General features: G+C 34.6%; 1 protein-coding gene across 1 annotated transcript; it reads right to left on the bottom strand.

Moving 5' to 3' along the window:
- Positions 1–372: 372 nt before the first annotated feature.
- LOC104628832 (probable phospholipid-transporting ATPase IIB) lies at positions 373–17512 on the bottom strand (the record flags this gene model as incomplete). The annotated part of the gene is made up of 4 exons (XM_010297542.1): positions 373–431; positions 9263–9371; positions 12687–12800; positions 17362–17512. Coding segments are annotated over 4 exons (433 nt in total), but the record flags the coding sequence as incomplete, so codon positions are not given.
- Between the last annotated feature and the right edge of the window lie 1526 nt (positions 17513–19038).

Below are 19038 nucleotides of genomic sequence, written 5' to 3'. Positions count from 1 at the left end.
TATATATATATAAATAAAGCTTATCCTTGAAGGCTTCAGACATAGAAAAACACCGATTTGAGCATAAGGAAGGTATCAGTAATAAGTTTAGAACATTCACCACAGCACAAGCCAGAGAATTTAATTCAGTAATTGTATGCCCTTCACCAGGTAAATTTAAGCATATACCAATTCATAAAATACAAATGATTACATTCAATTAAGCTTATAATTAATCCAAAAATAGACTTCCCTGAAGATTCTCAAATAAGACTTGAACTAAAATACTAGCTAGTTAGCACTTCACAGATAAGTACCTCAATATACTTTTCTTCAGAAGATAATCAGCATGTTAATAATTTTTAGTGTAAAATATATTTTAAAAGTATCAACCTTTTCCACTATGATGAGGTCTCCAACTTGTATGTCTGAACTCTTAACTTGCACTTTACCTTAAAAAAAAAAAAAGAAGAAATGTAATCAACTTAGGCAGACATTAATAAAGAGTCACAAGAATATAAAAATAAAGAGTCACAAGAATATAAATCCCAGAAGGCAAGTTATACTTAAAGATATTATTGTTTGGTGAAAATGTTACATTTTATACAAAATGGATCTCTGATTAACACATTAATAAATAGACTTCATCTGTTTGAATAAATAATCCACTGGTTAAAAAAGTCTAGTTCCGTAACCAGTTAGCAATTGTAGAAGTAGTAACGGAAAAAATATGCATGGAAGATGCTGAAGTCTGATCTATGGTATCAATAATGGAGTTGTAAAATTGGAAAAAATGAGTCTTTCACGTCTCCTACTACACAGCACTTCTACTTCTGACATGTTAAGAGTTGTTAGGCTTACAGTCATGGAGCATTCTCACACACATGAGTTGTTAGTCACATCCCAGTTACCAACAGGTAGCTTTGCTTGGCCACTGATGTAATTGGCACTGTTTGACACTTGTTGGCAATTATAATGGGAAAAAGAGGTAAGTCTCTCTAAAATCAGAAGAAATGCCTGAAGATTTCATTTTAGAGAAGTAAAATATCAAAAGCTGAAATAGAAGTTTTTTATTCTCTACAGATGCCCATTCAGTAACTGCCATTAACAACTCATTCAAAAATATACACAGCACACATACCAATTTAATTTCTATATGTTGTATAGTGTATTAATATTTGCAAGACTGTTAAGTTGTAACATTCTCATTTGAAGGACTGAAAAACTGAGACAGAGAGGTTAAGTTGCTGCCCAAAATGAGTTACTGTTGATCTCAGAATTCAGGAGTTCTAGTCCCAGGCCCTTGCTACAATTCCAAGAAGTTGCTTCCCTGAGTTAAAAACAAACAAAATATAAAAACAACTTTGTAGCCATTGACATACAGATATCCTCCTCCAAGATATAACAGGTGATAAATTCAGAACCTCTTAACTCAGGATATAAACACAGATTTACACAGCCTGATGAACTGACACACACACCCATACGAAATACCTTTTCCCATCAGAAACACTGTCATGATTCCAAGCAGCAGGTATCTGATCAGCAGGTATCAGATGACAAGTATGTCAAAACATGGTAGGTGCCAGGGTTCTAAATAAAAATCTGACTGAACGAATTAGAACAGAAGACCCACAAAAGCATAGGATGAACAGCAATAAGTTTGGAGTTTAACTGAAAATATGAATAGTAGATTTGTCAATGGGCATTCTATCGTCTCGAAGTTATAATGTCCTATAGCTAACTCTTAATACATTTTCCGTGACATTAGCCCTTCTAAAATGTACAGTATCAGAGGAAAATCAAAACTTTTGTTCGGCCTGTCTGCAAAGTTATTTCTGAAAGCAAGTCTTTGTTATCGATAACAATTTTTTACACCAGCTCATTTTTTCAGTTGCCAAAAACACCTTCCCTCTCTGCCACCAAATATAAAACAAATTGCATGTTCAGTCTGACTCCTAACTCTGCCATAACACATTTGTGAGGGTGGAGTAGCAGAAGGCCAAGGTATAAAAAGCTGTAGCAAGAAACATTAGGAGTTCCCTACAGAGTTTCAAGATACCTATGGAAATTCAGTTTGTGTCAATCTCTCAACAATTTTTTATTTTTTTAAATTAACTAATACTAAAGCTCAACCATTAAAAGAACAGTCTGATACCAAATGAACATATTTCTACTCATACAGTTAAGCAGACTAAATTCTCAAGTTTTGAACAGAAAAACATCATAATGTTTACTTTGCTTTCTAAGCTTTACCAAAAGGATAGCATTTACTATTTTGTTTTCAGTTCCTCCACTAACAATTTTCATCAGTTTCAGTGTGATAACCAAGTCAATCAACTGATTATAGTAATAACAGCCACAAAAATCCTAGTACCAGCTGTGTTAAGTCTCAGATCTATACCACCTACACAGTCATGTATGACCAAAACCATTCAGAAATACTAATCAAATGCAAAACCAAGCAATTTTATTAATATAAACAATTGAATTTTCCACAGTCATGTTCTAACAGCATCTACAGTAAAGATAAAAAGACACTGAGCCTCAGAGACAAGAAAAGGTAAAACAGTCATTTGCAACATGATGTAGGGCAGACAGAACACAAAGACTCCTAGTGCCAAGTATACCATCAGGAAGCCACACTGCACCTTTGCTTGTATTCAGTCTAGCAATCCTGGGAGTTGTACATTATGAATTGAGAAGTTTCCTTATTAGACTGTTTTCTGTGTGGCTTAGTATAACACTACAGAATACCATCTTTATTATACACTAACATGTCTTGTTAGAGCATCCTGTATATCCCCACACATAAGGAAGTGGTCTGTGACACACAAGACAATGAATTCTATGATGAATCTGAATGGCAGGACATATTCCATTAACAAACTAAATGGTAAAACATGGCAGTAATTCAAAGAGTTTAAAATTTTGAAAAGTCAACAAGTAACACTTTCCTTGAGACTAGCAAAAATGAGAATCATTAGATACCATTTCAGAGAACATTAAAATAATGCAATACTACATCTTAGTGAGGATGCACTTAGAGAAAAAAGACACTGAATGTTATTCACTGCATAAATTATTTTTGCAAACTATTTTTTCCCTAAAAAATCTCTGTAGCAAAACACTCTTCACCATCTGTGTAATTACCAATAAAAAGTCCAAAGCTGTCAGAAGTGGCTGCGCATCCAGACTTTATAGTCCACCAAGGCGCAAGGCTTTCGCCTAAAGCAACATATAGAATTATGCAAAACCGGAACATTGAAATGTGTCTGTAGTAATTCATTATACTCCCAAGATAAAGCCTTTCGAAATGAATTGCAATGATTTGAAAAACTAATAAATATCTCATATGTGCCAAGTATTTCACATAAAAATTTAAGAAATTAAGTAAACAAAATGTGGGTATATAGTATATCAGAAATGCCTTTGTTTCTTTTTATTAAAAAGTGTCTACCACCTGAGTGCAAGCCACTCCTGAAAGAACAGTAAGTTCTGAAAGTAGCATTTTCAAATTATTTTTAATTTGCTATTACAAATGGTACCTTGAGTCTTACAATGGTACCTTGAGTACTGTATGAAGTACTGCATTCAGAGTAGGTCCTTCTTTCAAACTCCATCTTACATAGTGAACTGATGTTAGTCTTTAATCACCAATATAAAACTCTAAAGAGAAACTTCCTAGCTCCTCTCCTCTGTGTACTATCTCCTCCTGGGTGAAATGGAAAGCTTCCATTCATTCTTATGCAATCTTCCAGATGCTGCAAAAATGTGGAAGAAAACAGTCCCCTTGACATTTCCTCTCTTCTGGCCCCTTTTCGAAATTCTAATGTAAGAAAGAATTTCAAGTTCTATTTCTGCTATTGCTTACTGCTTCCCTACTCGCTAGATTAAATGGATACAGTTCTTTAAAAACGTATCTGTTCCCTAATGGTCCAAATACCAGGAATTAAGTCATTGGTAGGTTTTGAAGTACTGCAAGCAATAAAGACCTAATGCTGTACCTGTAGATTCAGAAATAATGTGGAAGTTTTTTATGGCTTTTTAAAAGCAGAAGGACAACCTGTTTTTGAAGAGCTGAAATTCTAATGTCTTAAGATGTTTCAATACAGATTTCAAATAACTGCAAAAGAATAATATCACAGTAATCGAGACATTCTGACAAACATCTTATTTTAAAATTGCAGATAACATAGATATAAATGATTGAAAACTGACTGCCTCAGAGACTATTTTGCAATTTAAAAAAAGGTCTTTTAAGATATAGCTCAGTAAGGTGACATCTTAGGAACGGAGCAGCTCCCATTGCATAAACAGAAGTTCAAAAGTAAAAAAAAAAATCACTAGTTCTCTAAAACAGACTTCTCAGTTCTCCAATTTTAAAGGAAGCATGCTAGCTTTTATGCTTTGTTCTTGATTTTTTTTCCTAATTTCACACAGTTTTAGCATGTATTTTCAACTTCACTACATTCTTAAACACCCTTTAAGGATACAACAAAGGCATAAGTCCTTCACACTGAAACCTAGATAGAATTATTTCATTAATCTCATCTTTCCTGATACTAATTTTTTCTTTTGCTTTGCAGGTTGCAAAGTGAGATTGAGTTCTGCAACACTTCTGACAATCATGTTAAACATCCTGAAATGAAGTGACAGATGCATGCCTCTTGTGCAACTTGCAGTTCTGACTATTATAGTTTTCTTCTTGATCTTTTTTCTTCAAAGCTCTGCATGGGCAAACTTAACTAGGAAAGTTCAGGGTGGGACTGCAAACTTCAAGAATGGGAAGGGAAAAAGTTATTGTTTTACAATTTTATTATCCAATTGCCTTTTGGTAGCTTAATGAAAGAGATAATAGCCCTTTCGTGAACTTGAGGTGATTCTTCTGCAAAATAGCAGCTTTTTTTCATAGGCACTTAACTGGTCATACCTAAGCGCATGAGACAAGAAGCTGTGCCAAAAGTGTAATGGTCCCTTAGGAAGGAAAAACAGAAGTCCTCCCAAACCTGCATGCACAGGTCTAAAGTATTTTCCATTGAAGTTTCTGTTCTACAAAACGATATACATGTGAGCTGCTCTGAAGCAGAAAAAGGCAATTAAATTGACAGGATCTTCAACAGCAAGATAATTTCAATTCTACAAGCAGATACTCTTCCTCCCTCCAACTTTAACTTGCATACTTAATAGACAGTTTTCAGTTAGTATTTACAGACTTTGATATGTAAAAAAGGAAAGTAGATTTTGCAAAAGTCTCAATAAAAATATTAAGACAGCAGAATACATAATACACTGATCAACTTAAGAGATTCAATACCATAATCTAGGTATATCCCTATTCAAGGGAAAAGATTCACATGAAAGACATGGAGATGGGTACACTTAACTGACTTGCTCACAGAAAAATTCAATACACTTACTGATTTGCATGTTTCATCACTTGCCACAAGGGGTTGAAAAAGTAGAAACCATTCAAACTCTACATGCAGCAGGTTCACCTTCTTGACAAGTGCAAAGTTACACATAGCAAATTCACCAAGGGATGACTGAAGACCGAGCTTTGCCATGTTACAGGACAGATAGAAAACTGCACAACACTGCATATCTCATGGATCAGAATTAGTCTACAGACATTAAGCTGCCCATTGCTGCCTAAGTACAATTAAGTAATATTTATAACAGATGTCCCGTTCTCCCTTGATTTTCTGCTTAGAACAGCTCATTATTATAAAAAAGCCAGGACTTACTGATTAGAACTAATACTTACTCAAGGTCTTGAATTAGTAAAAAGAAATTCTAAGTCTTCAAGAGTCACTAATATGAATTCATCTTCAAAAACCTAGTACTACTTACACCAGCAACATGCAGGTCATAAGACAATATTCACATGTTTTACCTGTTTAGGGGTTCCTGAGGCTAATGACTCCACAGAAAGCCAGCACTGCTAGGCAGTCAAAGAATACCTGATTTTAATCTGTTGCAACACTGTATAAAAAGATTTTAACTTACAGATCAGCCTACCCACACTATCTTTACACAAGCAATTAATCACAATTCAAAGCCCAGTAGCTTCTCTTGCTACAAATACATTTGTTTCCCTAAAGTAAACAATTTTGCAAAACAACTAACTAGGAGTGATTAAATTATCATTTTTATCTTCCTTAAATGGTAAAATTAAAGCAAGGGTAACACTGGATCTTGCTAGCTAAGTTTTCCTACTGTCCATTTTGAGCAAAGGCAACCTGCTTAACCTCTCTATGTCAGTTTCTCCATCTTTGAGATTGAAAAAATACCTATTTCAAAGACAAGACTGTAAAACCTACACAAGTCATAAAATAACTAAGAAAAAAATGCTAGCGCAGTATAAAGTGCAGTTCTACTCTGAAAAGTGACTCTTAAGAGTGGCATCGATTTTCAGGCTTTTAATTAAATCAGTATCAAGTTTGTTCATTCACAAGTAACAAAGCCTTCTTTCTCCAAACCATCAGCCTGCAGCTTAGTATAGTAAGCCTAACTGAATTTTTCCACTTGAAGAGTACTTCCAGTATTAAAAATTAGGTAGATTATATTAAGAGTTATTTGCAAAAATAGTTTGCAGAAGTGTAGTACTTGCCTTTAGTAATTTGCACAGATAAATACCTAAATCCTTCTCAAAACCTGTAAAAATCTTGGACTAATTTTATCATAGCAGGAAGTCCCATTGCTTTGCCTCAAAATGATACCTTTCAGTTTCAGAATGCCTTATTACGAAAGAACCCCATATTATGAAAAAGGTGTAATTTATCATCTATTCATTATTTTATATATGTGTTTGTGGCAATTTCTAGTACAGCTTAATTATGAGTGGGGTCTGCAATAATGTTTTCATTCTTAAAATTGGCCACAATTCAAAACATTGTTAGCTCATTGATCATACCATTGTCAACATGGTATTCAGAGCTCATTGAAAGCAGAGATCTTTAATCTTTACTGTTGTAGAGTATCAGTGTCTTCAAAAACATCACAAAACCAGAACAAAAATCAAGTATGAACTCATGATGGCACTGACACCAAAACCTGAAAGTTGAAATAGACATACACATTTGTGGGTAAAAGCTGACATCCTTTTTTTTTTTTTTTAAAAAAAAGGCATTTTTAAAAATTATTTTGAACACGTCACTGCTCTCTACATGTCAGTTCCTGCTATAACTGTTGGGCTTTACCTGTATCCTGTTGTACACTCTTTTTTAAATCTCTATTCTGCATCTAGAAAACAGCTGTGTCAAGGTGACCAAATCCAATTTTAATTTGGCAACTTCCTTATTCCTAGGAGAAACTACAAAATGAAAAGTCTTAAATACCCATAACCTCACAAAATATTTCATGAGCTGGGAAAGAGGAATCAGGATTCCAAACCTTCTACTTAAATGCTGCTGAAATGCTTAGCAACTTACCAGAAACTCTACTATTAACTCTAAACAAGGGAAAAAAGAAGCACAAAGGGCACCAAACTTAGCTCTTAAAACAGCATATGTGAGTCGTGGCATTTACATCACACTAGTAACTATAAACTATACATGTGCTTCCAGAACTACGAATTTCAGATTATCAACACTATTGCTGAATAGGGATTGTACTATCTATTTCAAAGGTAAGCGTTCAGTGGCCTACCATAGCAGATCTAAAAAATTAATATACCAACTAGCAGGTCAAATTAGAACTCTGAAGAGCTGTTAAGAGTCCATTTCTTTATAAATTGTATTAAAGATTGTAGAGGTCTGGAGGCCAGCAATGCAACCACTTCTGTTAAATAAACAATAGCTGTCCCATTGGCAAATTTCCAAAGTGGTACCTCTAAATGTTGGTAAAGCTATTTCAGGCTAGCAAGGAAGGGAAGAACAATAGGCAAATTCTCCCTACAGTTGCTCCCTTCTGCATGCAAACTCCAGAAAACAATGCAAGTCTCTGTACTGTGAGGAAGCAGTATAAATTCCTCTCCACTGCTAGGCTGTCATCACAAATGAGACTGCTGCCTGTTTACTTGACCCATTTTTTAAAGTAATTGGAAGGCAAGATTGCAGGCAGAACATACTTGTGTTACACTACAAGATTTTAATCCATTTTTTTCTGCAGAGAATCATTACCCAGAGCTACTCCAAGAGTTTAGTTTCTCATTAAGACTCCCAGATCTGGTGAGGTTACTCTTCCCACTGAGTCTCAGAAGATATTCACCAAGATACACTAAAAAGTGCAGTGAAATGCCTGTTGGGAATTAGTGATCAGAATTTACACTTGGCACAGTGTATGCCATGTACTCTAACTGCTTGAGACGCAACCTCACGTTCCTTAACAACTTCCCACTTTCTAGAACTTTTATGCCAAGGAAAATCCTTAACAAACAGCTCCCAGGATATTGTAGCAAAATAACTCTTGAGGGTAATAGCCAGGTCATGTTGTTTTGTAAGGTTATTCATTACGTTTCGAGTTGATAATAGGTTATTATTTTTTGGCACCTTTTTACTGTTTAGCTTCAGAACTACCACATAGAATGTGCTAAGCAACATAAAAGCAGAGAGGAGTGCATAGTTTTCTTCTCTTATGCCCATGTTTAAAATTTACAATATCCTACTAAATTTAATTGTCACTTCACAGCTGAAGTGCTTCATTTCCTTAGAAGGCTTCATGAAAAAGTGTCAAAGGTTTTGAGTCAAAAAAGTTAACTGTGATTTCTCCTTTTATTAATTTCTGGAATGAAAACTGGCTGTTCCTACTGCATGACATACATATTTCAAATTATATGCAAAAATTGAAATCAGTATTTTTGATACTGAAGGTGATTCACAATATATCTTCCTTTTCTTAAGCACAAATATATCCACCAAGTTTGAAAGGCTCTGGTGAATTTTAATTAGATCGTATTTCTTAGTTACTGATCCCTTATTTCCTATATACACTTGATACATAGCTGACAGTGTTGCTGAGTTACTATTTGGTATCAATTTCAGAGGAAAACTGCCCTTTGAAGTAATCTACTAAACAGCAGAATGCTTAAAAAATATAAATACAATTATATACATACACCTTTCTTTATAAACAACAAAAGATTTACAACACTTCTTAAACAGATCAAGTTTAACAGTTGTATGTATCTGAGGGAAATCAAGCACTTTTAGTTTAGTATCAGTTTCATTCTGAATAGTGCAGCTTGAGACTATTAGTTATTTCTTTGAACTGGAAGTCTATAAATGTATATGTAACAAAAAGATGAACCATTTCAAGGATTTATACAAATGGTTTTGCTAACCTCGTACTGTCAGCTTGCTATATAACTGTGAGTTCATTTCTTTGTCTCTCTTGTAACGCCGAAATTCATCAACGGCTTCCCGTACCACTGTGACAGTCAAAACAAACCCCTGTTAAAGATACAATTATGCAATTCAGAATTCTCAAAGTGCTACAACAGAAATACACGACTAGGAACACTATACAGAGTAAGAACATGTGCTTAGAATATTTACTTTTTTCTCATTTGCATTTTACTGTTTTCTTCAATCTGTGAAAAGAATATCTTTGTTTAGTCAAAAAAAAAGGAAAATCATACTTGTACATTATACAAATATAATTAGAATACCTACATCTCCAAATACATGTAGTTTGAAATTTTTAAATATAAAATGGTTTGGATGAGCTGAAGACTGCCTTTATAGTTCAGTAAGGATATTTCCCTACCTTCCACAAAATTAGGACTTTACCAAAAACATTTAAGAAGTCTCCAATTCTGATGTTGAGTTCACTGCCTTTTCCCTAACAGACAGAAATGTAAAGGTAAACGGAGAGCTAGTTTAATTAATTTTGCCATCTTAAATGTAGTTATTTACCAATACATCAACAATATTGACAAAGGGGATTTGTTCTGAAAAACTAAGTATCTAAATGCTTTGGCTGCTACTTTCACAGGATAATGCCACCGCAGCTTCTCTGGAAGTACAGAGTGCACTACATGTGACTAAGACGGTAAGCTAAAAAGAATACAAAACAGCTCAGGCATAAGTACGTAAGAGTTTCCTCTCTCCCTTTCTAAACCTCCTTAGATATGGTCTTATGGCTGCTTAAACTCAAATGCTCAGTCCTCCTCCATCAGCAAAAGGGAAATAAAATTTTCAACAGTAAAGGGATCTTACCATTATTAAAAGTAAGATGGCTACAAAATTCAAATATTCACAAATCTTCCAACAGATAAGGTTCTAGACTATCTAGCTTCAGACACCCACCAATACTTCCTTTCTAGAAAAGAAAATGTGTACCATTAGACTTCTTTTCTTGCAGAAGTCCAACAGTTTGCCAACCTTCCCCTAACCTCCCAGCAATAAGAAAGGAGTGAAGGTACAAAGTTTTCCTAAACAAGTCTTGACTAAACTTCCCCTTTTCAATAGCAAAGGCTGTTTTGCAACTCCAGATCAAAATTCCAAGGCTTACTCTGTTGCAACCACATAGTTAAATACTACTTATTTGTTCAGGTTTACATTAGCTACAGCAATTATATTAGAACTATGTAGAACAAGAAAGCACCGTTGCAAAATGCATTCCTTTCACTCCTAGGGCATGATCGAATGAGCAAAAGGGTTTTCCCCTTTTCTGGCAGCAGCACTGTCACAAGCTTTGGCAGTATAGATATCTTTGCAGCACAAAAAAGGCCCTCCTGAAGCACCCTCAAACATATTTGCCATTTGCACATATCTCTAACTAGACAGTAATCAAAGCACAGAATGCAAGGTGTTAATTGCAAGAATTTCCCCTAGAGGTCACCGTACCTTGCCAGGTGACTCAGGACAGCTGACCATGACTATGAGAAAGAATTTAAGACAGACGTTTCCCTTTCTCCTCATTTGCTCAAAAGAACTCAATAATCTTCCAAAGGGTAGCTGAAACTGTGAAGCCAATCTTACAAAAAACCTGTCATCCTTCCTTAACTCTAAGCAGTTAAATATCTTCAGCATACTGCTTATAATCAAACTTGTATGCTCTACATCCTCTGTATGTTGGACTCAAAATTGAGAAGACCATTCCCTACCGTGCAAATGACAACAAACCAGTGAAATAAAGTCTCATTTGAAAAACTCCAGTGCTTGATCTAAGCATATTATGTCTGTTTGTTGTAAAAACTGTTGAAGTAAAAAACAAAACAAACAAAAAAACCTCACAAAAAACCACAAAAAAAACCCCAACCTAAAAACACCTACACACCTTGTGAGCTTAGCAAAAAAGGGTACCACTAGCACTATCTGAGATACTGTATTTTCACACTGTATGTGAAAACTGGGAAACATAATTAAAAACAACCTTGAATAAGACAAACACATCTATACAGAATAGTTTGCAAAATACAGTATTTTCTCCCTTCTTTGGGCGGGATGAGATCAGCTGAGATGCTAAGCGATTTTTTTCCTTGCTACCCCACTAACGTATAGAGCTGTACACAGCACTTCACTGTGAAGAGACCAACTTCCAGACAAGACTGACTTCTGTCGTTTCATACTGGGTCAGTAAATACCCATTTAAATCCCACTGTTGAACAAGCTTTCTGTCTTGGAAGTGTTATTTGTTGCAGCAGAAGCTGAAAGTTGTCTGGAAATAGAGGTGTGAGGAACCTCCAGGACAGTCTCCATTTATCAATACTTAAAAGGAGACATGTTGCAACAATTAAAACAATGAAATCAATCCAGAATATTTACTCTATTGACTTGTTAAGAACGACCTTTACTCCACACAGTCAGCATGTCACTGCGTGACATTCCTCTTGAATACCACCGAGAATAAATGCTACCAAAAAATACCATTTTTTTATAAATTTAGAAAATAAAGCAAAGTTCTTCCTGCCTTGCTTTTAAACCTGGGCTGGAGGGGCCAGGAAGAAGATGAAAGCGAAGGTAATGATCTGGTTACAAACAAGAAAAAAGAATTCCAAATCATGGGAATATAGCTGGCAGACTACCACAAGGGCCGCCTCTGAAGAAAATACAGTTTTCAAACCTTAGGAAACCTGAGTCACAAGCAACTAGTTTCAACAGTTTCCCAAGAAAAAACTACAGAGGGCCCAATAATAAAAAGAAATATTGAAAGGAAGCCAGTGCAACTGTCAGGGCACTCAATTAGGAAAAGTATGTTTAATGAATAACTTATTTTCAAGATGTGTTTTCCTCCTGTTTTATCCACGGCTTAAAACATTTTATCTCAATTTTTGTGAAAAAACGACATGATCAAAACTGATACAGAAGGAATGAAAAGAAATTATTCTTTTACTTCTGACCTAGCCTGAGAACATAAAATAGTGATCAAATAACAATAAACTGCAAGAAATTTAACATACAAATTACTTATGTTACCAAATAAGGTTCTCTACTAGCTGGAGGTTCGCTTGGTTTGTTTTTTTAAATCTCTCACATGACCAGCAGCCAGAAGGGAGCACTACTCACTCAGACTAGCTGGTTAACAAAAACAACCTCCAGCCTGTGGGAACATGGTAGGCAGGTGAAAGGGAGGGCTATCAAACAACAGCTTCTGGGTATGTTCCGCAAAATACTGTAATTTCAAATAAGCATTTTACTTCTGTTACATACTTTAATCACTGTAGTTTACCAGATGCAAATTTATGAAATATACATATACATGAACTTTTCATCTGAAGTTAAAAAAACAAAACTTCTAGTTAATGGCATTTTTCTGTTTACCAGAGGAGCCCAGTATGTGTACAGGTAGCCTATTTTCAGTGCTGGTACAAACTGTGAGCAGGACACGACGAGAAAATAGAGGTTCAAGAAAAACTTGAACTGTTCATATAAAACCTAAAATGAAAAACACAAAATAGATAAATGCCTTAAAATTTGTACCCATAACATACATAAAATTCACTTTTTCAAGGTAGAAGATACAAGACCATTATATGTCACGCTGTTATATATGGTACTATTATAGTACTATATAGCACAATACGCTATGTATCATCACAAACTACTACATGCACTATAAGCTATAATATTATACTGCTATTGTTGTTGTGAAAAATCCTTTGATATAAATGCCTCTTCACTTTGAAAAAGCAATTTTCTAAATTTTTGGTATTTTGAAAACTGGATGTGTGAACTCAATCTTTACAATTATTAAATACATATCAAGATCACTGTGCAAAGATTACTCTGAAATGTTAACAGTAAACATAATTCAGATGTTTGCAGAAACATCTTGCAATAATGTTATATCCACAATAGCTACCTTTATGTTTATAAATTAAAACAGTTTTTGAAATTTTTTTATAGTATCAATAAACAAAGCAAAATAAGTTTGTGACTATCTTTAAGTTTTCCTTTTTAACTGTTAAAACTTTTCTTTCTATAAATACAGCACTAAAAGTAATCTTAACTTTTCCTTAAGTACCAATACTTAAATTCCGTATTATCTGTCTCACAATATTTTTTTGTCTTAAAAATTTCCATATTCTGGTCTTTAATAATAATAATTTATAAAAAAGTAACTGGCATCAAATTAACAGAAGCCATTTACAAAAATATTATTCTAGCCTCTGTCATTTGAACTTCTATAGAGTAACAGAACTGCATCACTGAGAATACCCTAAAAACCTCAGCTCTGTCTGCAGCACATACAGGAAACAGTATACATGAACTCCTTGTTACTTTTGTTCACTGCATTCCCCCAGCACACTCTCTCCTCAACACAGCCACTGAAGTTTCTCCTCTTGCAGGGATGGAAGCTCTACAACTCACTTGCCTTCTTTCTGAAGTCCTTTGGTCCTCAAAGGGACAAAGGCTACCATCAAGTCAGATGTACTCCTTCAAAATTACTGTTTCCCACTGTTCTTAGAAATAAACTACTGAATGTTCAAGAGTAAGTGTTGTTTAGGAAGATAAAATTAACACTACAGAAAAGATCCAGTGAGTAAAGGTAAGTGACACTGCTCTCTTTCCAAATGGCTGTCGTGTGGAAATCTCGGAATAAGGCGGTATACTTCAGTTTCCATAGCAAGACAAGCTTTTACAAAAGCAACCACAGTTTAAGTTTTCAGAAATTTTAAACTACAAAAAAATTGTAAAATAATTACATGGGCTTTTGAGGTAATTTAGAAGAAGTGCTCAGCATTAAATTTCTCAAAACATTATTTTGCAGTAAATATTGATAGGTAAGATATGTTTATTAATAAATCAAAAGGTTTGGTCTAAACTCCAAGATAATTGCCCAAGTTTTAAGTGAAGACACAGTAACCTTATCACAGAATACACTGGTCCATATTCCAAAGGAATGACAGATGTAGAGATTCCTTTGGTAATTAAAAGCACCACTTCAGCAAGCACACATTCTCAACATTGCCTTAGTTATAATTACAATGCTAAGAACATTATTAATTTTATAGAACTTTGAATCTTCAAAGACCTGACATATTTCTTTAGTAGGCCAGGATAATATGGCACCTCCATGAAGGATGATCAGAAGTGGCTACTGAACTTGGAATATTGAGACTTGAGAAAATGAATAATCAACTGTTTCAGAGCTAAAAGATTCAAAACAGATCAAAAAGCCACATTTAAAGAATGTCTCCATCTTTTAATCTTATAGTTCAGTTGATATTACAATGACTTCTGCATTAAAAAAAAAAATCAAAGTTATTGGACAGATACTTATTGCTTTTATCAGTCCAACATTATTACTCAATTATGTAAAAACCCATGCCCTAGGAAAAAAAAATTAATGGAAGTTCATTTCAAAGTGTCTTTCTGGCAGGCACAACAAAGTAGCAGTACCTCACAATTGTTTTTGAAAAAACACCCCAGGTTTCTTGCAAGAGCACTACATCACTGTTCAGCTAAAGGCTACTTAGCCTCAAATCAGAAGATTTTTTTCAAAAGCATAGAAGTCTCTTCTTTTATTTACCAACAAAACTGTAAAGCCAAAAAGTAAAATTTGAAGTTGCAGGGAAAGTTGGAGCATTCTTCCAAAATGAAACTAATTCAGCTTGAATGTGTACCTTATATTAATACTGATGAAGTTCATATACTCATACCTAGCGGTATGATTTAACTGTTTATGAAGACTTGATATACCAGGTCGATGAAAAGTCCACAAGTACTTGAGGAGGTGCAGAACTGCAAGAGCACCTATCTGGCAGGGGAAGATGGGAGTTAAAAAGCACCTTCCTACAAATCTTTTGAATCCTGGCAAACCACTGACAGTTTGTTCAATACAAAGCTAAACACTTCAGTCTAGTTAAGCAAATTGAAAAGTCTCCAGTTACATAAAACTGATTAAAAGAATATACTAGTGCTTTGAAGTTCAGGAGAGGTATCTTAAAAACCTTCCCATCAGAGAAGATATTCTTTATGGAAATGACATAAACTTCCCAAGCAGCTGTACCAAAATGCGTATGAAATAGTAAATGGAAATTGAGCAAACTGGTGTAAAGTAGAAGCAGTAAGTATTTTATATAAATGTTAGGAAATTAGATGATATTTTGGAAATGTTACAGCTCTTTTAGCCAGTAAGTAAAATTCTGTTAATCTAAACATTATTTTAAGCTTGTATTTTGATATGAAGTCACTGAATATTAGCCATTGCCAGCTGCAACATTAAAAAAGATACAACTCTAAACAGAAGACAAAACTTCACATGATGAAAATTTCAATCAAGGTAAATCATTGGAAACAATATGACTTAGGTACATTTATGGCTTTGGAACCAATACAACTCTGTTCCCTACAAATTACTTTTAGTGGAACAGCATAAAAAACAGATAGGTACACAGTATTTCTAATCAATGAAAAGTCTTAATTCATGTCTAAAATTAAAACTTAGAAACATTTTCACCAGCTATTGGGCTTTTATGTTTAGGATCTCACTCCATTTTGAAGTTACTACTGAATTTCCAAATACTACCACCAAAATTAAAATCCGATTCTGCCTATACTGTAAAAACTAAGATTTTCAAAAGATCCAAAAAGAACAAACATTCTCTCTCTCAACAGGTAATTGCAAGCTATGGCCGATCCCTATAGCAAACATGAATCTAATTTAGGATTTGTAATCTACACTGCAGATTTCTAGTCACAATAATCAATGGCTTACTATATGCTTAATGAATTTTGTGACCTTTAGGAAAGCATACGTGGCTTAACCAATTTCAGTGTATTTAATAATTTAAACTTCGGAAGAAAACATTTACTTTGTTCAATAGAGATGAGAATATTTTATCCACCTGTGATAAGTGACATTTTATTTCTTTGACAGGAGATCAGTCTTAATTAGAAAGCCATTATTTTAATAAAGAAATGTATTAGAAAGCACCTGCCAGTCACTGGACCAAAGAGGCCAGAAGAACAGAATCAATACTCTTATAAACCTGCATGATCACTTAAATAAAAGATTTAAGACAAAGCATGTCTGCATTCAAACATAGAAAACATTCAGTTTTTGCAACAGGACACAGGACTCAGGACTCTTGGGCAGTATTAGTAAAAGTATGAGTAAAAGCATGTTAATAAGATTTATATCACAGCAGCATATGTTTTTAGGTTTTAACTACTGAAGCTTCAAAAGTTGTCTTCTCTATTGCTATATTACATTATAATGACTTTTTTTTGAAAGTATAAACTAGATGCAACTGTAATGTCTCTTGTCTTCATATACACTGTGACCATTATAGGCAAAAAATTTAAATTAAGACATCATATGGCTTCTTAGGAAAAAAAAAAGTGACAAAAAACCCCTTCCATTCCACAATAAAAGTACTGTCTGGAGAACTGCATTCAAAACAAAAAAGACATCACTATTTTTAAAACTGCAATAAGAAATACAACTCTGAGAAGTACTAGTTTACTAAACTAGGCCTTACTTGTCACATAAATTGAGGACATGGGTTGTTTCTGTCCTTTAAGGAGTTGCCTGTTTCAGAATACATTATTTATTATGCTTTCAATGGCAGGGAGTATAAGAAAATATCTATGTGAGTACACTTCAATTTTCAACTATTTATTTCTCAATTTAAGACAGTGCTTTCACAAATGACTACATAGAAGTGCTTCTGTTTTTAAAAGAGGATTACAAATTTTTAGTGATGAATAGAAAAGTGCAAGGAAACCCATCTCAAATTTCTCAAGCTTCACTGAATTCCAGCCACTCAATCATACACACTGCACTTTAGTAAATATCCCTTTGAAAACAAAACAATTTGGAAAAAAAGCAGCCTTGCTCTCACCTGTCAATTTTAATCAAAGACATCCAGTTAAATGTAGGAAGAAAAAGAAGAATCTGGGCAAATAAAATTATCCTTTTGCAGAATCGTCAAAAAACACTACAGAACATATAGTCAGCCCAACACCAAAAAATGGTTAGTAGCCTTACCCCAGGTATAAAGGTAAAGACGTTGTATTTTTGATTTTTAATGGCATTTTTGGGGTATTTTTCTTCACACTTTTCAGGACACCCAAGCCACACTGTGCGAGCCTTCAGCTCTTTCTTTCTTCGGCAAATGTTTATAAGCCAATCAGAACAACTGAAAAGAAAAACAATTGTTTACTTTAAAACTAAAAATTTATTATGTGTGATTACTATTTCCAAAGCTGGAACACTAAAGGCAAATACCTAAGAAAAACAGGCTTAAAAATTTTTGCTACATCTAAATAAGCAAGCATGACATTGACTTGTAATATTTAGGGAAATTACACAGTACTCAACTCATTCAGACATATACTTATGTAAACATTTGCACATTCTTTACAGAAAATCCTAATAAAATAGTAAGAAGTTTCATTACACCTTGCCATGACACAGGTTCAAAATAATTCTAGTTAATACAAGTCTGTACTAGCAGTGACTAAATTCCCCTCCACTGTTAAATAACTCACCCATCACACCTTACAGTCCTTTGGCTAAACTCTTTGTCTTCTATTACTGTTATTCAAATTACACTAATGATTGAAGAGGAAGTAAGGCCTCTGTTAGATAGTTAGAAAAATTTCAACAGCTTTGTATACAATTACCACATAATTTGTAAATCTTAGTTTCCTCCATAAAACAGCCTATAGCAGACATAACAGGGAAGTGCCACACTGTCAAATGGTTTCAACAACAAAAACCCGATGTAAATGCAGATCACACAACGACCCGCAATGGTGAACTTTAGTTCACAGGAGAAAGGAAGAACATCCTTGCCTAGCCAGCTTACAAATATACTGAAGAGAGATTAAACTATTATCAGTGAGATAGATAGGCAGAGCTCAATGCCACCTTTAAACAACTGCAATTTGGACGAGGAGGCAGGAATGATGGGATGAGATCGCAATGTAGGAGGAACAAAAGGCTGGCAAACAGAGTGATGCTATTGAGGCTCAGCAGACTACTAACAGTAAAATAAGAAACAAACATGGATGTGACTCAACTCACGTGATGCAATCAGCCTAAAACTGGCTACTACTATCCACAAGGGCAGATTATTAACTCAGATTAGTACAGATGGTTTGGAAAGAACTGGTAGTGTGGAAAGAGAAGTGGGTTTGCCATATATTGTATATACTTATTTTACAATCCCATACATTAAAGGAGAATTTCTCCGCATTTTTTAATACTGAGGGGAGGTGCCTTCATCATACTGAGAATCTTTTTTAGTCAAGTGAATCAGGAAGACCAAGCAGACAGGCCTTCCTGTGAGCACCTACTGCAGCCGAAGCACAGACCTAGCTGGTCACAGCGATTTCAGCTACATCAGCAGGTGAAGTTGAAGGTGAAAGAAAGTGACACACATTTTCTAGTGACGTTTTTGAAGATACTGACAATATTTTTGAAGCAGGAAAAAAAGTAACCATTAGGAAGCTCTTATAAATTGTGTGCAAACCAACAGAAAGGATTTTGCTGAGAACAGGAGGAGAAAACAATGATCCAGTCACCTCAGCATTGTTTCCTGGATGAATTCTGTATAGTCAACCTATTTGTATGTATTTGTACACACCTGAAAGAAAATAGAAAGTCATAACCAACACCAATGTCAAGATCAACCTCTAAAATTAGTTCCTTAAACCTCTA

This window comes from Phaethon lepturus, unplaced genomic scaffold, assembly GCF_000687285.1.
Source record: "Phaethon lepturus isolate BGI_N335 unplaced genomic scaffold, ASM68728v1 Scaffold55131, whole genome shotgun sequence".
NCBI lineage: Eukaryota > Metazoa > Chordata > Aves > Phaethontiformes > Phaethontidae > Phaethon > Phaethon lepturus.
The sequence above is the reverse complement of the archived record's forward strand: the minus strand, read 5'-3'. Positions and strand labels throughout refer to the sequence as shown.